This window comes from Ruditapes philippinarum, unplaced genomic scaffold, assembly GCF_026571515.1.
Source record: "Ruditapes philippinarum isolate M1 unplaced genomic scaffold, ASM2657151v2 ctg4142_1_1_1_1, whole genome shotgun sequence".
Classification (NCBI taxonomy): domain Eukaryota; kingdom Metazoa; phylum Mollusca; class Bivalvia; order Venerida; family Veneridae; genus Ruditapes; species Ruditapes philippinarum.
Window position 1 is genome coordinate 33,568 of NW_026857850.1, and position 17,844 is coordinate 51,411.

General features: G+C 32.0%; 1 protein-coding gene across 1 annotated transcript in view; it reads right to left on the minus strand.

Moving 5' to 3' along the window:
- The window catches only part of LOC132751247 (uncharacterized), a 103,641-nt gene that overhangs the window by 20,816 nt on the left and 64,981 nt on the right, over positions 1-17,844 (minus strand). Inside the window, exons 5-13 of the mRNA XM_060741405.1 lie at positions 14,700-14,751; positions 14,258-14,333; positions 12,451-12,536; positions 9,742-9,865; positions 9,113-9,179; positions 3,181-3,375; positions 2,450-2,585; positions 1,511-1,621; positions 1,024-1,242 (exon numbers count right to left, since the gene is read on the minus strand). Coding sequence (XP_060597388.1) covers positions 1,024-1,242; positions 1,511-1,621; positions 2,450-2,585; positions 3,181-3,375; positions 9,113-9,179; positions 9,742-9,865; positions 12,451-12,536; positions 14,258-14,333; positions 14,700-14,751 — 1,066 coding nt within the window. The remainder of the gene's footprint in view (positions 1-1,023; positions 1,243-1,510; positions 1,622-2,449; positions 2,586-3,180; positions 3,376-9,112; positions 9,180-9,741; positions 9,866-12,450; positions 12,537-14,257; positions 14,334-14,699; positions 14,752-17,844) is intronic.

The following is a 17,844-nucleotide window of genomic DNA, read 5'->3' on the forward strand; positions in this document are numbered from 1 at the left end:
ATAATGTCTAGTGTTTCATAATTCATACATATATAGAATTACCAGAATAAAAATACTACTCAAAAGATGATGCTTGACTTGCTGAAATCTAAAATCCATTGGCATATGTTAATAAAAAATATCAAGTTTTTAGATTTAGTTAAAAAATTGTTGTTTTTGTTGACAATGTATTTATTGCATATTTTAAAACTAGAGCAAAGTTAAATGGAACTGGTGGAAACTGATGCTTTTTAAAATGTTGTTGCTCGAATATAATCATGTGTTAAAACAGTTTTACATTTTTGTTGTTTCACAACGGAATTTTACTGCTTGCATAATCAGTAGCGTGTTTCAGTCAAAGAATTCAATGTTTAAATGACTATGATTTCGTGTCATATGCTTTTGTGTTAAAATATTGCAATCAAGCTGATTAAGTGTTGAATAGAAAGATAGACTCCGCTTAATCTTTCCTTCAGAGAAAGGCGTGTCCATACAAACACTTATACATCCCCATTTTTTGTACTTTTGACAAACATGTAATTCAAACTGACCTCAAACCACTAGCCCGTAAAAATCAATTCATGGAAGTGCACCCAAGGTCTTTCTCAACAAGTAAAGCCGGAAAGTTGCCATATGACATACCGGATATAATGTGTTGTCGTGACGTAAAAAAGCACGAAAAAACAGATACAAGAAAAATTGATTTTACACTTTATTCATTGCTCCTATTGGACTTTTAACAATCTGTTTGCAAATTTATATAAATTCTTTATATCAGAGTGGTTAAATTTGTCAAATAGTTTAAAATCATTGATTTAAATATGGAAATGTTTATATAGCTGAAATTTACCACTGAACATACATCTTTCATCAAATTTTTAGTTTAAAAAAAACAAAAAAAAAAACACTGTGTTTTTTGTCTTTTACCGACGTTTCGAGCAATACTTGACTTGAATTATGCCAATATGTATTATAAAGGAATAATATTTTACTGTTGGCATTTCAGAAGGCTACCATTTTCAAATTTATTAAAAGAAATCTTACTGAGTGTAACTGAACATTCTGTGATTGATCTTTTCTTTGTTTTCCATTCACCATCTTCACATCTTAACTTAGAAACTGGTGCACATTTCCAGTTGGTTGAATAAATATGTAAAACTGTCTTGTCAGGAAACGATGTACGGTATTTACTGACTTGGGTGCTTTTATCTTTTTCCAGAACGTCAAACAAGTATTTATTATGAATTTGTCTGGGACACTCCCCTGAAATGCATATAAATTCACGTAGTTAATTGTTGTGATGAACAGTTACAGTGAAGTTTGTATTTATCTATGAAGTGGTGAGAATTGATCACTCTTATTTACATTTATTTTTTGTCTTAGCTCTTCCCTCGGTAACGTTTTAATAATACAGATATTCGACAAAAGCTTGTAAAGGTTTTCACTAAAATATATACCATAACGGGGCTACCAATAATTCTTTATCATTGTTATGGTTTCTTTCTCAAATAAGTAATGATTTATATAATACCTTTTTGAAAGCAACGTCTAACTGGTGTGTCATCGGAATATCCTTTACAGTAACACTTGCAATTTTTTCCAAGAAACCCAGCTTTAGGACATTCAATTTTAGCGCACGGAACTACGAGTAAATATAATATAATTCACGTTTTTACTAATATTTTTTATACAGAAATAACAAACTTACTCGTACCGTCTCAATCTCAAAATGGAAATTTTTTATGGACATTTTTTATGAATCACATATGAGTTTAGATTTACCAATAGACATCCATGTTTATATGTGTCAGTATTATAGTCCTTAGCTGTGTTTTAAGGTTAAACGGACAAGTCAGTTTAAACCTTTCTCACTTCATGTACAAACATGATACAATTCAGTAAAGAATGCATTTACACTTCAGGTGCCTCTAATGGAATAAACAAGGTCATCTTTAAGTGACAATGTCCGAGCTTTAACAGTTTTAATCCTCGTAAAATTGTGCGCTTTGAAATAAACTCACGATAATATATGCCGCATAATTCTATATACTCATGCGTAACAGCTATATCACACATAATGCAAATTTTAATATCTCTCGAATATCAGGTTTGTTGTCCATTGTACAATATGGTCATTGTATTGGCAAGTGTTTATGAGTGAATCACGCAAAGGACATGAAACAAACCGTTATACAAGTAGTTAGCAATTCAACGCATTGGACGGCTGATTAATGTAAAATGAAAAACCAATCAATACCAATTATGGTACATATCTAAAAACAAAAATGTTGGTCAGTTAAAAAGAGTGCATAAATGTACATGTTTATATGTATACAACGTTTAAGTAGTTAATGAAAACATTTTTCTCTCCTTTGTTCGTATAAATACATAACTTTGTATAAATGCCAGATTGATTTATATTTCAGAAAAGGAGATGACATTATATTTAGTAAAAACTGCACATACTTACCTGCACATTTATACATGGCATTCAAAGTTTTATAATCTTGAAAACTCGGATGTTTGGCCTGTCCTATTTTAGATTGAAAAGTATCATTCGTTGTTTCTATTGTGATAAGATTTGCTGATTTATTCTTTGAGAAAAACTGAAAACAGATGTGTTTGATAATTAAATTAAAAATTCTCAGAAAAGCAATAACATTTTATATTACCTAGAAATAGACATTATTACAATTAGTGTATTACATTTTAAAAGGGAACACAGATTATCATTTATAATCACATTAAGAACGTCATCGTGCATTCAAAATATGATTATAAATGATGAGGATAAGTAATGAGTTCCTGACTTTATATAACTATCCTTTAAGCCATGTATTCACTTAAAAATATAAACATTTAAAACATTTAGAAAGTAATTTACTTATCATTAAACATGCTTCTGACTTCATTTTTTGTTTGGTGTTAAAAAGGGGGTGTTAAACAGGGTTTTCTTGTTTGAATCCTCTATAACGAACAAAATACAATTGATTATTTTTAAACGGTATTTCCAACAACAAACTTGATTATTTTTTATCATGAATAAAAAATCAAAAAGTGTTTTCACTGAAAAACAACAACAACAACAAAAGGCAGCATTTAAATAAAACGAATCAAACGTAGCATGAATATTTCATTCATGTATTGTATATGTTTGTTTCAATTATAAAGAATGAATTGCAATGAAACGTTAAAACTTACATATTGTCCGTAGTGCATAATACTCATATAATCATAATTAGTGTCGAAAACTGTATTTTTTCGTTTCTGAAAATTTTGTTTTTTTCCGGGTTCAATATTTTCATAGTGTATTTTAATGTAGTCATCCCTATCCCAACGGTTATGTTCATGGTAGAATCCCAAGGCATGTCCTATTTCATGAACAATTATCTCTGTCTGAAATGAATATTTTATTATCATAGAAATGTATCTTATAAGCACATGTGATACATTTGTATTACTGAACATTAAACAATGTTCACTTCAAAAATTTACTTACATTTACAATAACATTATACTAATTAAGTAACATTTGATGCCAGTGTTTACTAGTGACTCCCACAATTTAAATACATTTGTGACAGTGCTACTTTTCAACAATTCCAACAATTTTGTATGAAAATCAACATTTAATTTAAATCGAAATTAAATTTTGCGTTCTGACCAAGTAATACGAGAAGAGTTCCTGGCTCTGCCAAGCCGGTACAAAAACGGTGTACATGCTTTCGTATCCTCGAGCATACTATCGTCAGCTGTCTGCAAGCGCTCGTTTAAAAGACATTTAACTAGTTATAAAACTATAACCAAGATGCACAGGGTGTTGTTTCCCTTATTTCCTTTTCTATATAATGTACAATATACATATTTAAAATTGGCGGTCATATTGGGTCTCCAGAAAGTAACGATTTTGATACAAGTTTAGTCGTGAGAGAATTATAGTGTTGGGTCCCGGATCAACAAGCGAAACAAGAGCGCAAACATATGCTAGGCTAAGGTCGCGTGTTAGTTGTTCTGTTTACATTTTGGTGTCTGCAATCTTTACTTTCTTGACTTGGTATACGGTATTTTCTATTTTGCATAAATATATAATTATATAAATTGTTTGAAATTCAGTTTTTTCGTTGAAACAGATGTCCTTTTGGTGTTTAAACATTACAATATCTCTAATAGAGTGTTAACAGGAGCGTATCACTTTGGGGGCATGATCTGACCCCTAGGCGTCTGTGACAATTGTTCCAAAAAGGTTTATTTTACCGACAAGCATATAATTTATTTAAACGTATCAGTAATAGGCGATGAACAACAATGAGTAAAAATTTGCCTAAAATGCTGTGCAGATTAAAACAAGAGAGTTGTCACTGAAAAGTGACTTATGCCCCCGAAAGGAAGCTTGGCATAAAAATACGCAAGATATACCACAATACGGTTATATACGCCCGACCGCTTTTGATAAATATCATTGAAATTCCATAAGAAGTTGTAGGAGAAATAGTCTCAACAAATTTTACTAAACAAAATCATCATACGAGCCCATAACTATGCGAAAATAATTCATGAACAAAATCATGGCACAATGCACAACTAGGCTTAAAAATCATGACTACATGCAAACAATTTTATAAATGTTCACTGAAATTTCCCAATTGGTTTTGGAGATGGAGGGTGGACAAAGTTAATCAACTGAAAAATAAAGATACTATTCAAAACTAGACTTAGTGACAGAAAATTTCACTGAACTCTCCACCCCCTCCCCCAGTGGCCTAACAGATGAAGCGCTTACAATCTTACTAAACCCGTAAATTGACCATATAGTTCATAACTGTGCCCAAACGATTCAAGTTGAAAATTAAGATACTATGCACACAAAGGCGGGAAATACTGTGAACATTCACTGAAATTTCCCCATTCCCCAGCTATAGGAAATGAAGCGTGGACAAGCTTGTAAACTGACCGTTAAGGCGGAAAAGCGTATTACTCACTCATAAATGACCATTAATTGTCTATAACTGTGCCAAAAATAATTAAGGACACTATGCATAACTTAGCATAGTGACAATACTGTGAAGTGTAATTGAAATCCACCTAGTGGTTTTGGAGATGTAGCGTGGACAAGGTTATTTTACACGAAAGTAGACCATCAAGGGGCCATAACCATGAAAAAAATATTCAAGCAAAAAATCAAGAAACTATGCACAAGTAGGCTTGGTGACAAACAATCCTGTGAAATTCAATGAAATCCTCCAAAAGATTTGGTGATGAAGCGCGGACAAGTTTATTTTACTCGAAAATTAACCATAAATGGACCGTAACTGTGTCCAAAAAATCAAACGGTAAAACAAGTTACGTTACTATGCACCACTAGATATGGTGGACAAACAATCCTGTGAAGTTTCACTGAAATCCCTTCAACAATTTTGGAGATGTAGCGTGGACAAGCTTATTGTATTCCAAAATTGAACACTAAGGGGCCATAACTGCCATAAAAATCAAGCAGAACATCAAGAGAGTATGCACAAATTGGCTTGGTGACAAACACTCCTATGAAATTTAACTGAAATCTCCCTATCGGTTATGGTTATGAAGCGCGGACAAGCTTATTTTACTCAAAAATTTACAATTAAGGGACCATAACCAAACAAATCAAGCGGAAAAAACAAGATGCACAACTAAGCATGATGACAAACAATATTGTGAAGTTTCACTGAAATCACCCAATACCTTTTGAAGACGAATCCCGGGCAAGATAACCGGAAAACGGACAGTGTGATAACTGGATAAAATAGAGAAAATAAGAATCCCTAAAGAAAACCCGACACAACAAAATTGAAAATGTTGCAGGCCCGGTTTGATTGAGCCTGTTCCTGGATAGTACTGTCAAGTGCAAACTACCGTCCACGCCCCTAGCACCGGCTTAAGCAGAATACAACATTTTACATTGAATTTTGAAACATCCGCAGATGTGTTCATATGGCGGTTATCATGGAACCTTCAATGTGACACGCAAGTGCCATCCCCAAGTAAAAAAATGCGTGTGCCTAAACGAGAAAACAATGGGCTAAATAAAATGGATAAATAAAATAAAATGTATGCCGCATTTTGGGGGCATAAAATGATAGCCATACCAAAAGATACGTTCATAATTTTTATTGGTGATAATTGTTTACAACATTACAAAACAATTTAGAATTTATCAACAAGGGCAACATTGTCGCAAAATGACCGGGTACAGAAGTTTTTTACAGAAATGTATGCATAATAGATATGATATAGAAAATATTCTCTGGGCAATATCAGGAAAAAATCCTATAATTTTATCATCTCTAGTGACCTTGATCTTGCAAATGTTATCCTACCCCTAATAAATGATGACGAAATCGTCCGAATTCACATTTTTAATAATTTCATCTGAATTTTGACCCCTACGTGATACCTTAGCCTTGTTCGCAAGGGCCTTAATTTTGCAGCCTCACAATAATTTATTTGTGCCAAGTTAAATTGAAATCGAAATCCCTCTATGCATGTAAAAAGTTATCAAGACTGTCCGCCAGGGGAAGACTATAATACGACCCGTTTTTCAAACAGGCGTAAAAATGATAAAGATTGTTTAAACTGGGTCCGTTTTATAAAACGCTACGTTTTGTCAAAAGTATTCATCGTTAAACCTTTAAGTATTTCACTATTACTGAAACATAATTTCTATATTTTTACTAAATTCATAAGAGGAGATAAATGATATTGGCATCTGCTTGACTAATAAATGCTACAAAAAATATTTCCCGACTTTCATTTATACCAATAAATCATATTCTTGCGCCTATGATGAAAAATAGTGGTCGCAGGGACTGTGAGAGTGTCGGTCTAAGCCAACTAAAAATGTTGATTTTCCGGTGAAAAAAAATAAGTTTCACTTTTTTTAGAAACATATCACTATCACATTGGATAAAGTCCGGCGATTAGCAAAACGTTTCAAAACTCTTGACATAAGACCAGTTGTTTTTCGTTTTAAAGGAACATTGCGTAGTGTTAGGAGCCAAACAGAGAAGATAACGCAGCAACAAATTTTACAATTTTATCAAAGAAAAAACAGTTATTTACAATAACACCAAAAAATATGAAAATAAAATTAATTCATTATTATCTAAGACCTCGAATTCAACACATGTCCTAAAGTTTAACTCACACTTCGAAATTCAATTGTACACAACTCAGATTTAATCAATTACCAATGTCCACAACAAAATAAATACAATATGTCCAAAATGCTTCCCACACAGAATTACAGAATCCAAACTTATATATTTCTATGTTAGCAGTACAAAAGCACACAATCAGTATATCAACACCACCCAATATCATAAATTAGCACACACCTCGAAGTACAAACATTTATCATAAATATACTATCAATGAACAATCTAGAATACTAAACTACTTAGAGAAAGAATTTTCCAGAATGAACATGAAAAGAATTGTCTTGAAAGAAGATGAATAAACATGAAAAAAACTTTCTTGAAAGATGATGAATGTACATGAAAAAATATAAACAAAATTATTAAAAACCGATAGTGGCATGAGTAGGTATCGAACCCACGACATCGAGATTATGATTCCTGCGCTCTTCCTACTGAGTTATTCAGGAAACAAATACTGAACTCATTTAAAATAAAGCCTATATAGTAACATAACAGTTGTCGTAACAAGAATCAGTTCCTTAAGTTTGCAGCGTGTATTTTGACAAAGTATTCCATTCACTTACATTTTATAAACATTTGATTATAAATTAAATGGCATGCATGAATTTCAAAAATGCTATCTGTGATAAATACACCTCTATACCATATACATGAATAATTCAACATTTAGGAGTGTTGATATTACGGCTTTACATGTCAATAAAACACAACGCGGCAATCTTACTCAGTATAGTAGAGAAAAGGCAGCACTCATGGCGGAACGATATTTTGCTATTTACTGTAGAAAATAGGGCAAACACTGCGCGATTATCTCTCTGATCATACAAGATGAAATGCGGCACTTACTGCGCATGCAGCTATCTTTTGCTGTTTACGATAGAAAAGTCCACTGTCTTTCTTAGTTTGCATATGAATAAATAGCACCCATCATCCGGCTATATTTCTCCGTAAGCATGAGAAATGCGACATCTTCCGCGCGGCACTTTTATCAGAGCACGAAAAAATATTGCACTCAATGCACGTCTATCTTTCTCCTGTTGCAAGAAATTAACGACTTTCAATGCGTGGTTATTTATTTCAGTTCGCTAGAGAAATGACGGTATTTACTGCGCGGCAATCTTGATCACTCGCTATCCTGCTATCTATCTCTGATTGCAAATGACAATTGAAACTCTCACGGTATGACTATATTTCTCACTTAAAAAGTGAATGTGCAGTTCTTTTTAAGCAGATATCATGCTTGATTTTGCAAAAGAAATGAGGTACTCACTACGCGGGTAACTATCTCACTTTGTAAGGGAAATATGGCACACATTGTGCGGCTGTATTTGTAAGTATGCGAGACAAATTGCGACATCTAACGCGCGGGAATCTTTTGCTGTTTTACTAAAGAAAATGCAACACCCAGTATGCGGCTGTTCTCAAAGTTTGTGAGAGTAAAGGTGACACTGCGCCGCAATCTTAGTATGGAAGACAAAATGCGCTTATCATTCAAGCAGATATTCTTTAATTTACATAGACTAAATCAAAAAATGACATGATATATTTTTAGGACACATTTATGTTCCCTTTTTGATCTAAAAACAATTTTTGAATGTTGCAGTTGAAACAACGTCTTTATATATTATCAGAATCGTTGATCTGGTAACATTTTGTTTTTTTTAAAACAAATATAAAATTATAACAGTTTACGGTAGGTTCATTACACCGACAAGAAATACTGTAAGGCATATGCATTTATTTGTTAAAGGAGCAACATGGTTTTATCTGTCCATGCAATCATATACACATGTATGAAGTAATCTTATATGATTAAAAATGAATACTTATTCAATTGAATGATCATTGAACCTTTGTTATTTTAACTACTTAACATTCATTAAAAGCAATGTTTATTTTTATTACATTTTTTATTTATTTTAAAGTAAGTAACAGAATACCTCAAAGCAGGTTTCCCCAAGGCTAATAGTCTGCGATCCTTGCTTCCTTCCAACGTATGACGTGCACCTATTTGAAAAATGTATATTTTACACATTTAATCAGATAACATCAACTGAATTCAAATAAATATCAGTTTGTTATTGGTAGTTTGCACTTGACAGTACCGTCCATGAACAGGCTCAATCAAACCGAGCCTGCAACATTTTCAAGTATGACGTGTTGGGCTTTCTTTAGGGATTCTTACTTTCTCTATTTAACATTCAGTGATCAGCCATGATAAATATATTAAAATGACTGATTTTTTTTTAAAAATTGAATGATTATTGTCACTAGTGACGCACAAATATTTCTAAGATGGCGTTTATGAGGATTGCACTACACTTAAGACTGGTGGAATGAAGGCAATATACCATGCAATGTTGAAAATGCAATGTCGGTTTAAAGCATCAAATGATTCATAAATAACAAGAAATGACAAAATACTGCCTGCGAGCGAGCGAACAATTGTATATTTGTATTAAAAGAATATATTTATTAATGTAAGCAATGACTTAGAAAGTATTGAACCAAAATAATAGTAGTGAAACTAGGCCAGAAATACTAAATGCATGTAAAACTTTATATGTACATGTTATCTTTTGCAAGCTCGAACTCTATTCTGTCGTACGCCTGCTTGTCTTCAGAGAAACTGAGACATGAGTACCGCTGCCAAACAAGAATTGCCTTTAGGATCGCATTCTTTTGTACTTCACCTGAATTAAAAACAAATAAGTATACAAACTACAGACATAATGCATATCCATTACAAACATTTGAGATACAGTATGACAATGTGCCAGATTGAAGAAAAACATTGGTTGTCTTTAATTTTACAATGGTAAAACAATAAAAATAATTCAGCTAGCTACAATCAATAGACAGCAATAAAAACATATATCTAGCACTCGTTCACCAGTCTCCAATGTAGCATCGGGTTTCAGAACACTTTTGACTCTGCTGTTTTAAAGCCCCATATTCAGAAAAAGTACTTTATGTATGTTCAATTAATAAGTTACATTAAATATGACATACAATTTATTTCCCGAAATTCGACATAGAAACTAAGCTTTTTGCGTTCGATTATTGACAGAAAACTAAATTGATACAAAGCAGACTTTATTTAAGAAATAACATCGGCCTGAGAGGTGTATATCGGCTATTTAACACCGGTTTGGAGTTTTGATGCGTAGGAATTGACCACGAAGGCCGTAGGCCTGAGTGGTTAATTTTGTCGCATTAAAACGACTAAACCGGTGTTAAATAGCCGATATACACCTCTCAGGCCGATGATATTTCGATTCTAACACGATAAAATAAGGAAGATCACTAATGTTATTTTTCAAGCGGAAATAACTTCCGGTGCCGATTTTCGTATAACGCTGTTCGATTTCCCCACCCTACTGTTGCGAAGATAAAGAAATTATTAAACAAAAGAAATAATGAGATAAAAAAACATGATTTTATCAAGTTTTTAACAATAAAAACTTACGTCGTATTGTGTTTTTATTCTTGTGTGTATGAAATAACGTCAGCTTGTTTATGAATGAGTTGTTTACTTAGGATGACTTCATTACGCTGCTTACGGATTGGCGCCGTTTTGTCAAAATATTTATTTACTGATATGAATCAAATATGTGCCGTTACTGTATGTGAGATATTATTTCGGTATTGTATGAAAAGAAAACATTATAAGAACTGAAAATATCAATAAAATGCTTTATATTGTTGCTTTAAATGCCTTGTAAACTATATAATCGAGGGAGAAAACATAACACCCGCATATACAAGTAGTCCCTTACCAGTGTTTATTGGCAGTTTAACACCGGCTTTTTTCCTTCTTTGTCTATAGTGACAAAACCACGTGGAGTGTTAGAATAAAAGATGACAATTATAGTCTACTTGTTTAAGATCTACTAGCGATGGTTTGTGTTTATAGTTCTCGAAAGTATTATAAAATGGGCAACGCGCAAGGTGACAGCAATCGACAATACAAATGTAAGTAAACGTCATTTTTGCGCCTATAAATGGATTATGATTATGATACTAGGATACTTTTGTTGAAACGGACGTAGAAATTAAAGTTTTAATATTAAAGTAAAAAGCGCAACAATAGCTACAAATATTAACTTAAATTATGGTGCAATTTAAACCAGTCACTTATTTTTGCATTCAACAAAATATAATGTTATATAATATTGAAGAAAAAAGCAACTTTTGAATGTAATCAAACAATTACTTGTATGCTTTCAAGTATTTAGTAAATGCAAATTTCTAATTAAGCATTTGTTAACAAATAATTGGTGTTTTAAGTGGACGAGTGCGCGCTACATTTCGGGAAAACAGGATTTACTTGTATCAAAGTTCAAAATACGAAAGCACACTCATTCGGTTAAATACTTTGGATACAATTTAGATAGTGTTTGAATTTTTAGATGATGTCATCGGTCATTAAAATAAAGAAAGTGCAAGACTTAAGGGTTGTTATCAACCTTTATGCAAAAAGTCAGTATAATTCAGATTATTTATTTTGAAAGCGAAACATTAAGTTTGATTGAATAACGAAAAATCAAAGCAAAATTGAAGTCCTTAATTAATTGTGCTTTTTCATAGGAAAAGGTTTGGGGCTTAAGGTAACTTGAACTCATAGCACCGATTAAAGAAGAATTAACCATTTTAATAAGTTTACTTCCACGGGACAAAAGAGCAATGTTATAAAAACTCAGTATCTAAAAAAACTAAAAAGAGGGAGATGCCCTAATCAGCTACAATTCATTAGTTTCATTCAGTGTGTCATATAGTTTTTATAACAAAAGTTTACTACAAAACAAAGATTTTGACATTTGAATATTGACCTAAGAATGATATAGTAACAGTTTATAAATAGCATAAAACTTGAGAAATTATCTACAGACAGTAAAGGTAGCATTTTGTATTTGTATGTTTAAGATGTAGAATAAATTGTATGTGCTAAAATAAGTGCGAAATACACGGATAATTCCCTGGTTTATCTAACGGTTATTCATGTAAGAGGTTAAGATTGTATGCCAACGAGGTATTGCAAATGTAAAAAAGAAGGTTTGTATACACATTCGTACATAAACTGCTTTTTTCGTAACATGGTTAATATTTTACTTTAACAATTTCAGATTTACACTACGAAAAAAATGATTTATGAAAAATGACATCAAGAGGTTTTAATTCGGATACTTTCGTTGTAATGAATAAACATAACATGCCCATTAACATCTCTGTATATCATAAGTGATAAATTAGGACAATAAAACGTAAACAAACTTACTTATTTTGTCGCCAATGTTATAGTGTATTTCTAACGGCCAACGTCTTGTTTTGTGTTTGTTAATATTTGCACGGAAACTTTGCGAGCTAGAAGGTAATACAAATATCAATTTTTTTATTAGTTTGGCAAATGAATTGTATACATTATTGTGTTGATATATTTAGTGCAAATATTGTGCAAGCATATTTCAACATTTAAATAATGTGTATTAAAATTTATAAATAGGTTGCTATGCAACTACCACCAACACAATAAAGTCATTATCACCATACTCATTCTGACCGATATCGATGTTATTGCCTTTTTTTGTACTTGAAACTTGGTAATAGTCATATATTTAATGGTACGATAAATGTAAATGTATTTTAAAATAAATTCACCGCTTCATTTCTATAAATTATTTTCTGAGGCTACTTTCGGTCATACACAGCCTTTAAAGCCAATCGCCTATTAACTCCGATAAAATTGTGATTTAACAACGGCGATGTTTACTTTTAAATCCAGACAGAAAAAGAAACAACAAAATACGTAATATAAACAAGAGCTATCACCTAAGGTGATTTATATCCAAACCCGGCACATGTACTTTTTTTGAAAAGTAAACAATAATAATAACAACAATTTGCTTTGTTAAAAGAGTATAAACATCTGTTAACCATTATCTCTGTAAAAAGAACTGGAAAGAAACCACCAGTGACGTTAGACCTAGGGGTCCAAAAGCAAAAAAAAAGCAATCCAAAGTTAAGTTTTTCTACATAGATTTGCTTTTTTGTTTTATAACAATGCATCATTCCTTCCTCGACGTTTTTGTCCGGGAAACCCAATTTCTATTTGAGTAACAGTTCTTTGACCTTGAACCTGCTGGGAATTTAAAACAATTCCCAGTGCGGGACCTCATATATAGTTTTTTTTCTTTATTTCAAGTTGATTACAAAATCTCTTTCCTTACTATAAATATTGTTCGGAAACCATTTTCCAATTTTTAAGAACACAACGACCTTGATCTTGAACCAAGGGATACAAAAGCTATCCCAAACTTGGTTTTTACATAGGAATGATTTATACCAAGTTTAAATACTAAAATCTTATTTCAGTCTTTAGTTATTGTCCAGTAATTGATTTTCTATTTGAGTAACCGTGACTTTGACATTGAACTCATACAAGCTTCCTATAAACAAGGTTTGATTACATTATGTCATTCCTGGCTCTTTTTTTTTCCTGAAACCATTTTTTATATTTTAGTTAAAGTTCCCTTGACCCCAGGCCCCAAGTTAATAAAATATTCCCAAATATTGAAGGATCAGGAAATTAAAGAATTAATATATTGCTATTTTGGAAAGATATGGGCATTAAATAGTTGATCCAAATATTGATCTTGATTCTAAAATTGGTCCTTATTTTTATCCGATTATTTTTTATTTGTTATGTTTTTCTTTCATTTTATCCTAAAATAGGTTGGTTACTTTGCAAATCAGCATTTCTTTTACAATTCAAACATGTACCATTTATTTCTAGCAAAATACGATAAGTTAAAGGTTTATAAAACAATGACAATAAAATCAGGACCAAAGCAGGATCCTTTGATCCTGATAAAGATCTTTGTGAACACGGGGGCGGGGATTCAAAAGTACTTCCAATCTTGTTCTTCATATCAGGTTGCAATATACCAATTCTTAATATAATAGCTCATCTAAAACTCTATTTATCGTCCGGAAAAGATTAATTGGACCGACCGACAGGGTGACTTAAATGTTCATTCCTACTTCGTTTGTGTGTGTATTGTAAAGAATAAATTTTGCAGTCCTACCTTGAAGGCGTCTTGACACTTTTATCTACAATCATATCAAGCTCCATCAACTCGAATTCAAGGTCGCCGACATACTCTAAAATTGATCAGAATGTTGAAGCTATATCAATTGAAATTTTTATTCAAGGAACAACTGTGCAAGTGCTTGAATATTCGTCAGATAGATTAATTGTTTCCTTGGGTGGAAAACAATGTTTGTAGATATTGCGTTTTACTTTTTTTCTATACATAGTGCTTAATGTCTTTGTCTCATCAGTGAGATACTATTACTTTTTATCAAATAATTGATATAACAATAAAGTTCTTATCATTACCATGTTATGTATACGGTTGCGTTTTGTGCAAGCCTATTTCTAATGTACTTAAATAACATATTGAGATATTTTTATTAGTTTAAATCTAATATATACACATTAAAAATGAACATAAGTTTCATACATACCTTTATTATTAGTTTCAGCTAGAATTTGGTCAGTTGAAATGTCTCCATTTACCTAAATACATGAAATAATGAAGATTATGTACTCAATTTATTTTCAAAAAAAACCTGTTATCTGTTCAAGTCTTAATAAATTGAAAATGTTAAAGATTCAAAAAATTTGGGTATGTTAAAAATTTAATTTGGATTTCTTACTTTTAAAGTATTATCTGTTTTTAAGCGCTTGTTTAAATGGGGTTGGTTAATAAGGGTAAGTATTCAGACAAACTTATCTGTATAAAAGTACGCGAAAATCGTGCGTCTATTTCTTGTCGCCGAAAGAAAGCTTGCAAATAGTTTTGTAAATAATTCGTACATGTTTTCCCTTACCGCCCACCAACAGAAAAGGCGTTACGAAGAAGCAAATTCATATTTAAACTTGTTTAAGTGTTATCGTGTATATGTTTTCTTTCTTGCTTTGCTGCGTTTTGTTAAATCTTTTAAGGGTTCCTGTCACCTCAAATATCGTGATTTATCAGTGATCCAAGAACAAGGAAATTCACCTTGATACAGCAGGACATTTCCATGAATCTTGCTACGTGTGCCGAATTTGTAAAATTAACATTATCAACGTTTCAAATGTGTTTTAAGACCATATCAGTGAAGTTAATCTATTTTTACTATAAATGCTCAAAATTCTGACGGCTGAGAGATTATAAAACAAACCAAAAGCTTCATTGTATTTTGTGTCATTAATCTTTTCATTTGCTAATACTTCGTACATTTTTTTTGCTGATTTTTCTCTGCTATCAGTGGCGGGGTCGTGACATCATTCCTGTCGGATAAGGGGCGAAGACGACTAGTCTTTTGTTACCAAGGATACGTTGCTTGTCATTCATCGTTTAATATTTTATCATATGTAAAGCATGGAGTAACATAAAATCATAAAATGAAGTCAGGTTGCGTTTCTTGGTTTTTGTCAAAATGGCACGTATTCTGGCAATACTAGCTTGCCTTGTTACTTTTACTATTGTCTTGGTTTTCCCGTGAATCTTGCTTGCTTTATCGTAACAGTTCTTCTGGTTATACTACTCGAATGGTTTTTGCTATTTGGTTTGCCAGTTATTTGCATGTCCTGGTTTAAAGCAACGCATACATCGAGTTCATAATATGTATGCATCCTCCAATTTTATAAATTACCTAGGAACTTTTAGTATCAAGTTTGATTGGATAAAAGTGTCAATTGTCTTCATTTGTCTTCATTTTTCGCATGATGTTTGATTGTTGTCGTCCAATATTAGTTGAATTATGACAAGGGATTCAAAAATGATTTTCTTGACGAGTAAGCAATTCCAATGTGCGAGTTGTGTTTCCTCATCGTTTGTCGCATATACGCTTTGACAAAATGGGATTTTGGAATAATGCGTTAATTTGGTCGGTGATTTCAGCAATTTATTATTGATCAAAATTATTCACTAAATTTGATAAAAGATAAGCAGCTAAAACGAATCAAAGATATGTTACATGATATAATACATGTGTACATAATGGCCCCCTTGCATTAAACGTCTCTAAATAAAGTTGTTACAAAAATATCAGCATAAAAGCTGCGGGATTGTCTTTGGAAGGTAACAAAAGATTAACTGTTTTAGGGGCGATTTGAAAATCGCTTTTTAAATAAAGGTTTGAAGTCTTCTTTCTTGAAAAAGCATCTCAGAAAATGATTGAAAGAACGGTTTGAGAATAAAAGCATACAAAAAACATATGCCTTGCTTTTATCTTTATCTAAATAAGGACTTTTTATTTATCACCTGTTCATTGTACATATTAATGCCAACCAGGAAATGCTAGCTTTCTAAAGAAATTAATTTAAGCGTTCACCAAGGTTCTTATTATGTTTTAATATATTGTTTCTTATGCCAAATATTTAGAGATCAATACACGACAGAGAAGGGCCGGAAGGTGATAGTTGACCAGCATAATGAATAATGGTGCAGAGGAAAGAAAATGTCCATGGTTTTACTAAATCAATAACAATATCAATAGGAACTATCTACTCACAGTTTTACCAATCAATAACAATATTAATAAGAACTGTCTTCTCACGGTTTACCAATCCATAAGAAATCAATATGAACTATCTACTCACGGTGACCAATCCATCAACAATATCAATAGGAACTATATGTTTAGGAACTATCTACTGACGGTTATACCAATCAATAACAGTATTAATAGGGACTATCTACTTACGGGTTACCAATCAATAACAATATTTATAGGAACTATCAACTGACGGTTTACCAATCAAAAACAAATTAAATAGGAACTATCTACTCACGGCTTTACCATTCAATTACAACATAAATAGGAAGTATTTACTCACGGTTTTACCATTCAATTACAACATAAATAGGAACTATTTACTCACGGTTTTACCATTCAATAATAATATCAATAGGAATTATGTACTCACGGTTTAAGCAATCAATGACAATATCAAAAGGAACTATCTTCTTGCCTTCTTGGTAATTATTATATCCTGCATTGATTGTTGCCCAATATATCATAGACAAGTATGTTTATAACACGAGAGCAAAAAAAGAAGAATATATATCAATAATCCGGTTAAAAACTGACATTTATACAGTTAGTTCTCCCTGCATTAAGCTGTCCTATTCGAGACACATTCATGTTAGTGATAACATGTTGTTTATATGTGTGTCTAGTAAAACATAGCAATCGTTAGATCACAGTTATCGCTTGAAAACTGCAATTTTTACTTCTATGCATAGATCTAATAAGTAACTGTAAACAAATATGCTGATGACTTTAGACCCTATTTAAGTTTAAGGGTAGCTTTATGGCATATTTCTGTATTAAAATATAATTACTTTACTGTGATAAATGAAAGTTACACCTATAAACTTGAATTACTTTCGTATGCGCAGCGTTTGCGTATTTGTTGAGCGACTGACGTCATCCTGTTTTTGTGCGTCTTTTTTCTCCGCGCTACAATAAAATAAGCAGAAGTGGAATAATGCTGTTCTTTTTTGAGATTATTTTTATATCTGAGCCTATTCATATAGGCTAGTAAGCCATTAAATATGATTCACTGCGGTATAATACTATAATAATATAATAGAGAATAATACTTCTAAGGCTTTTA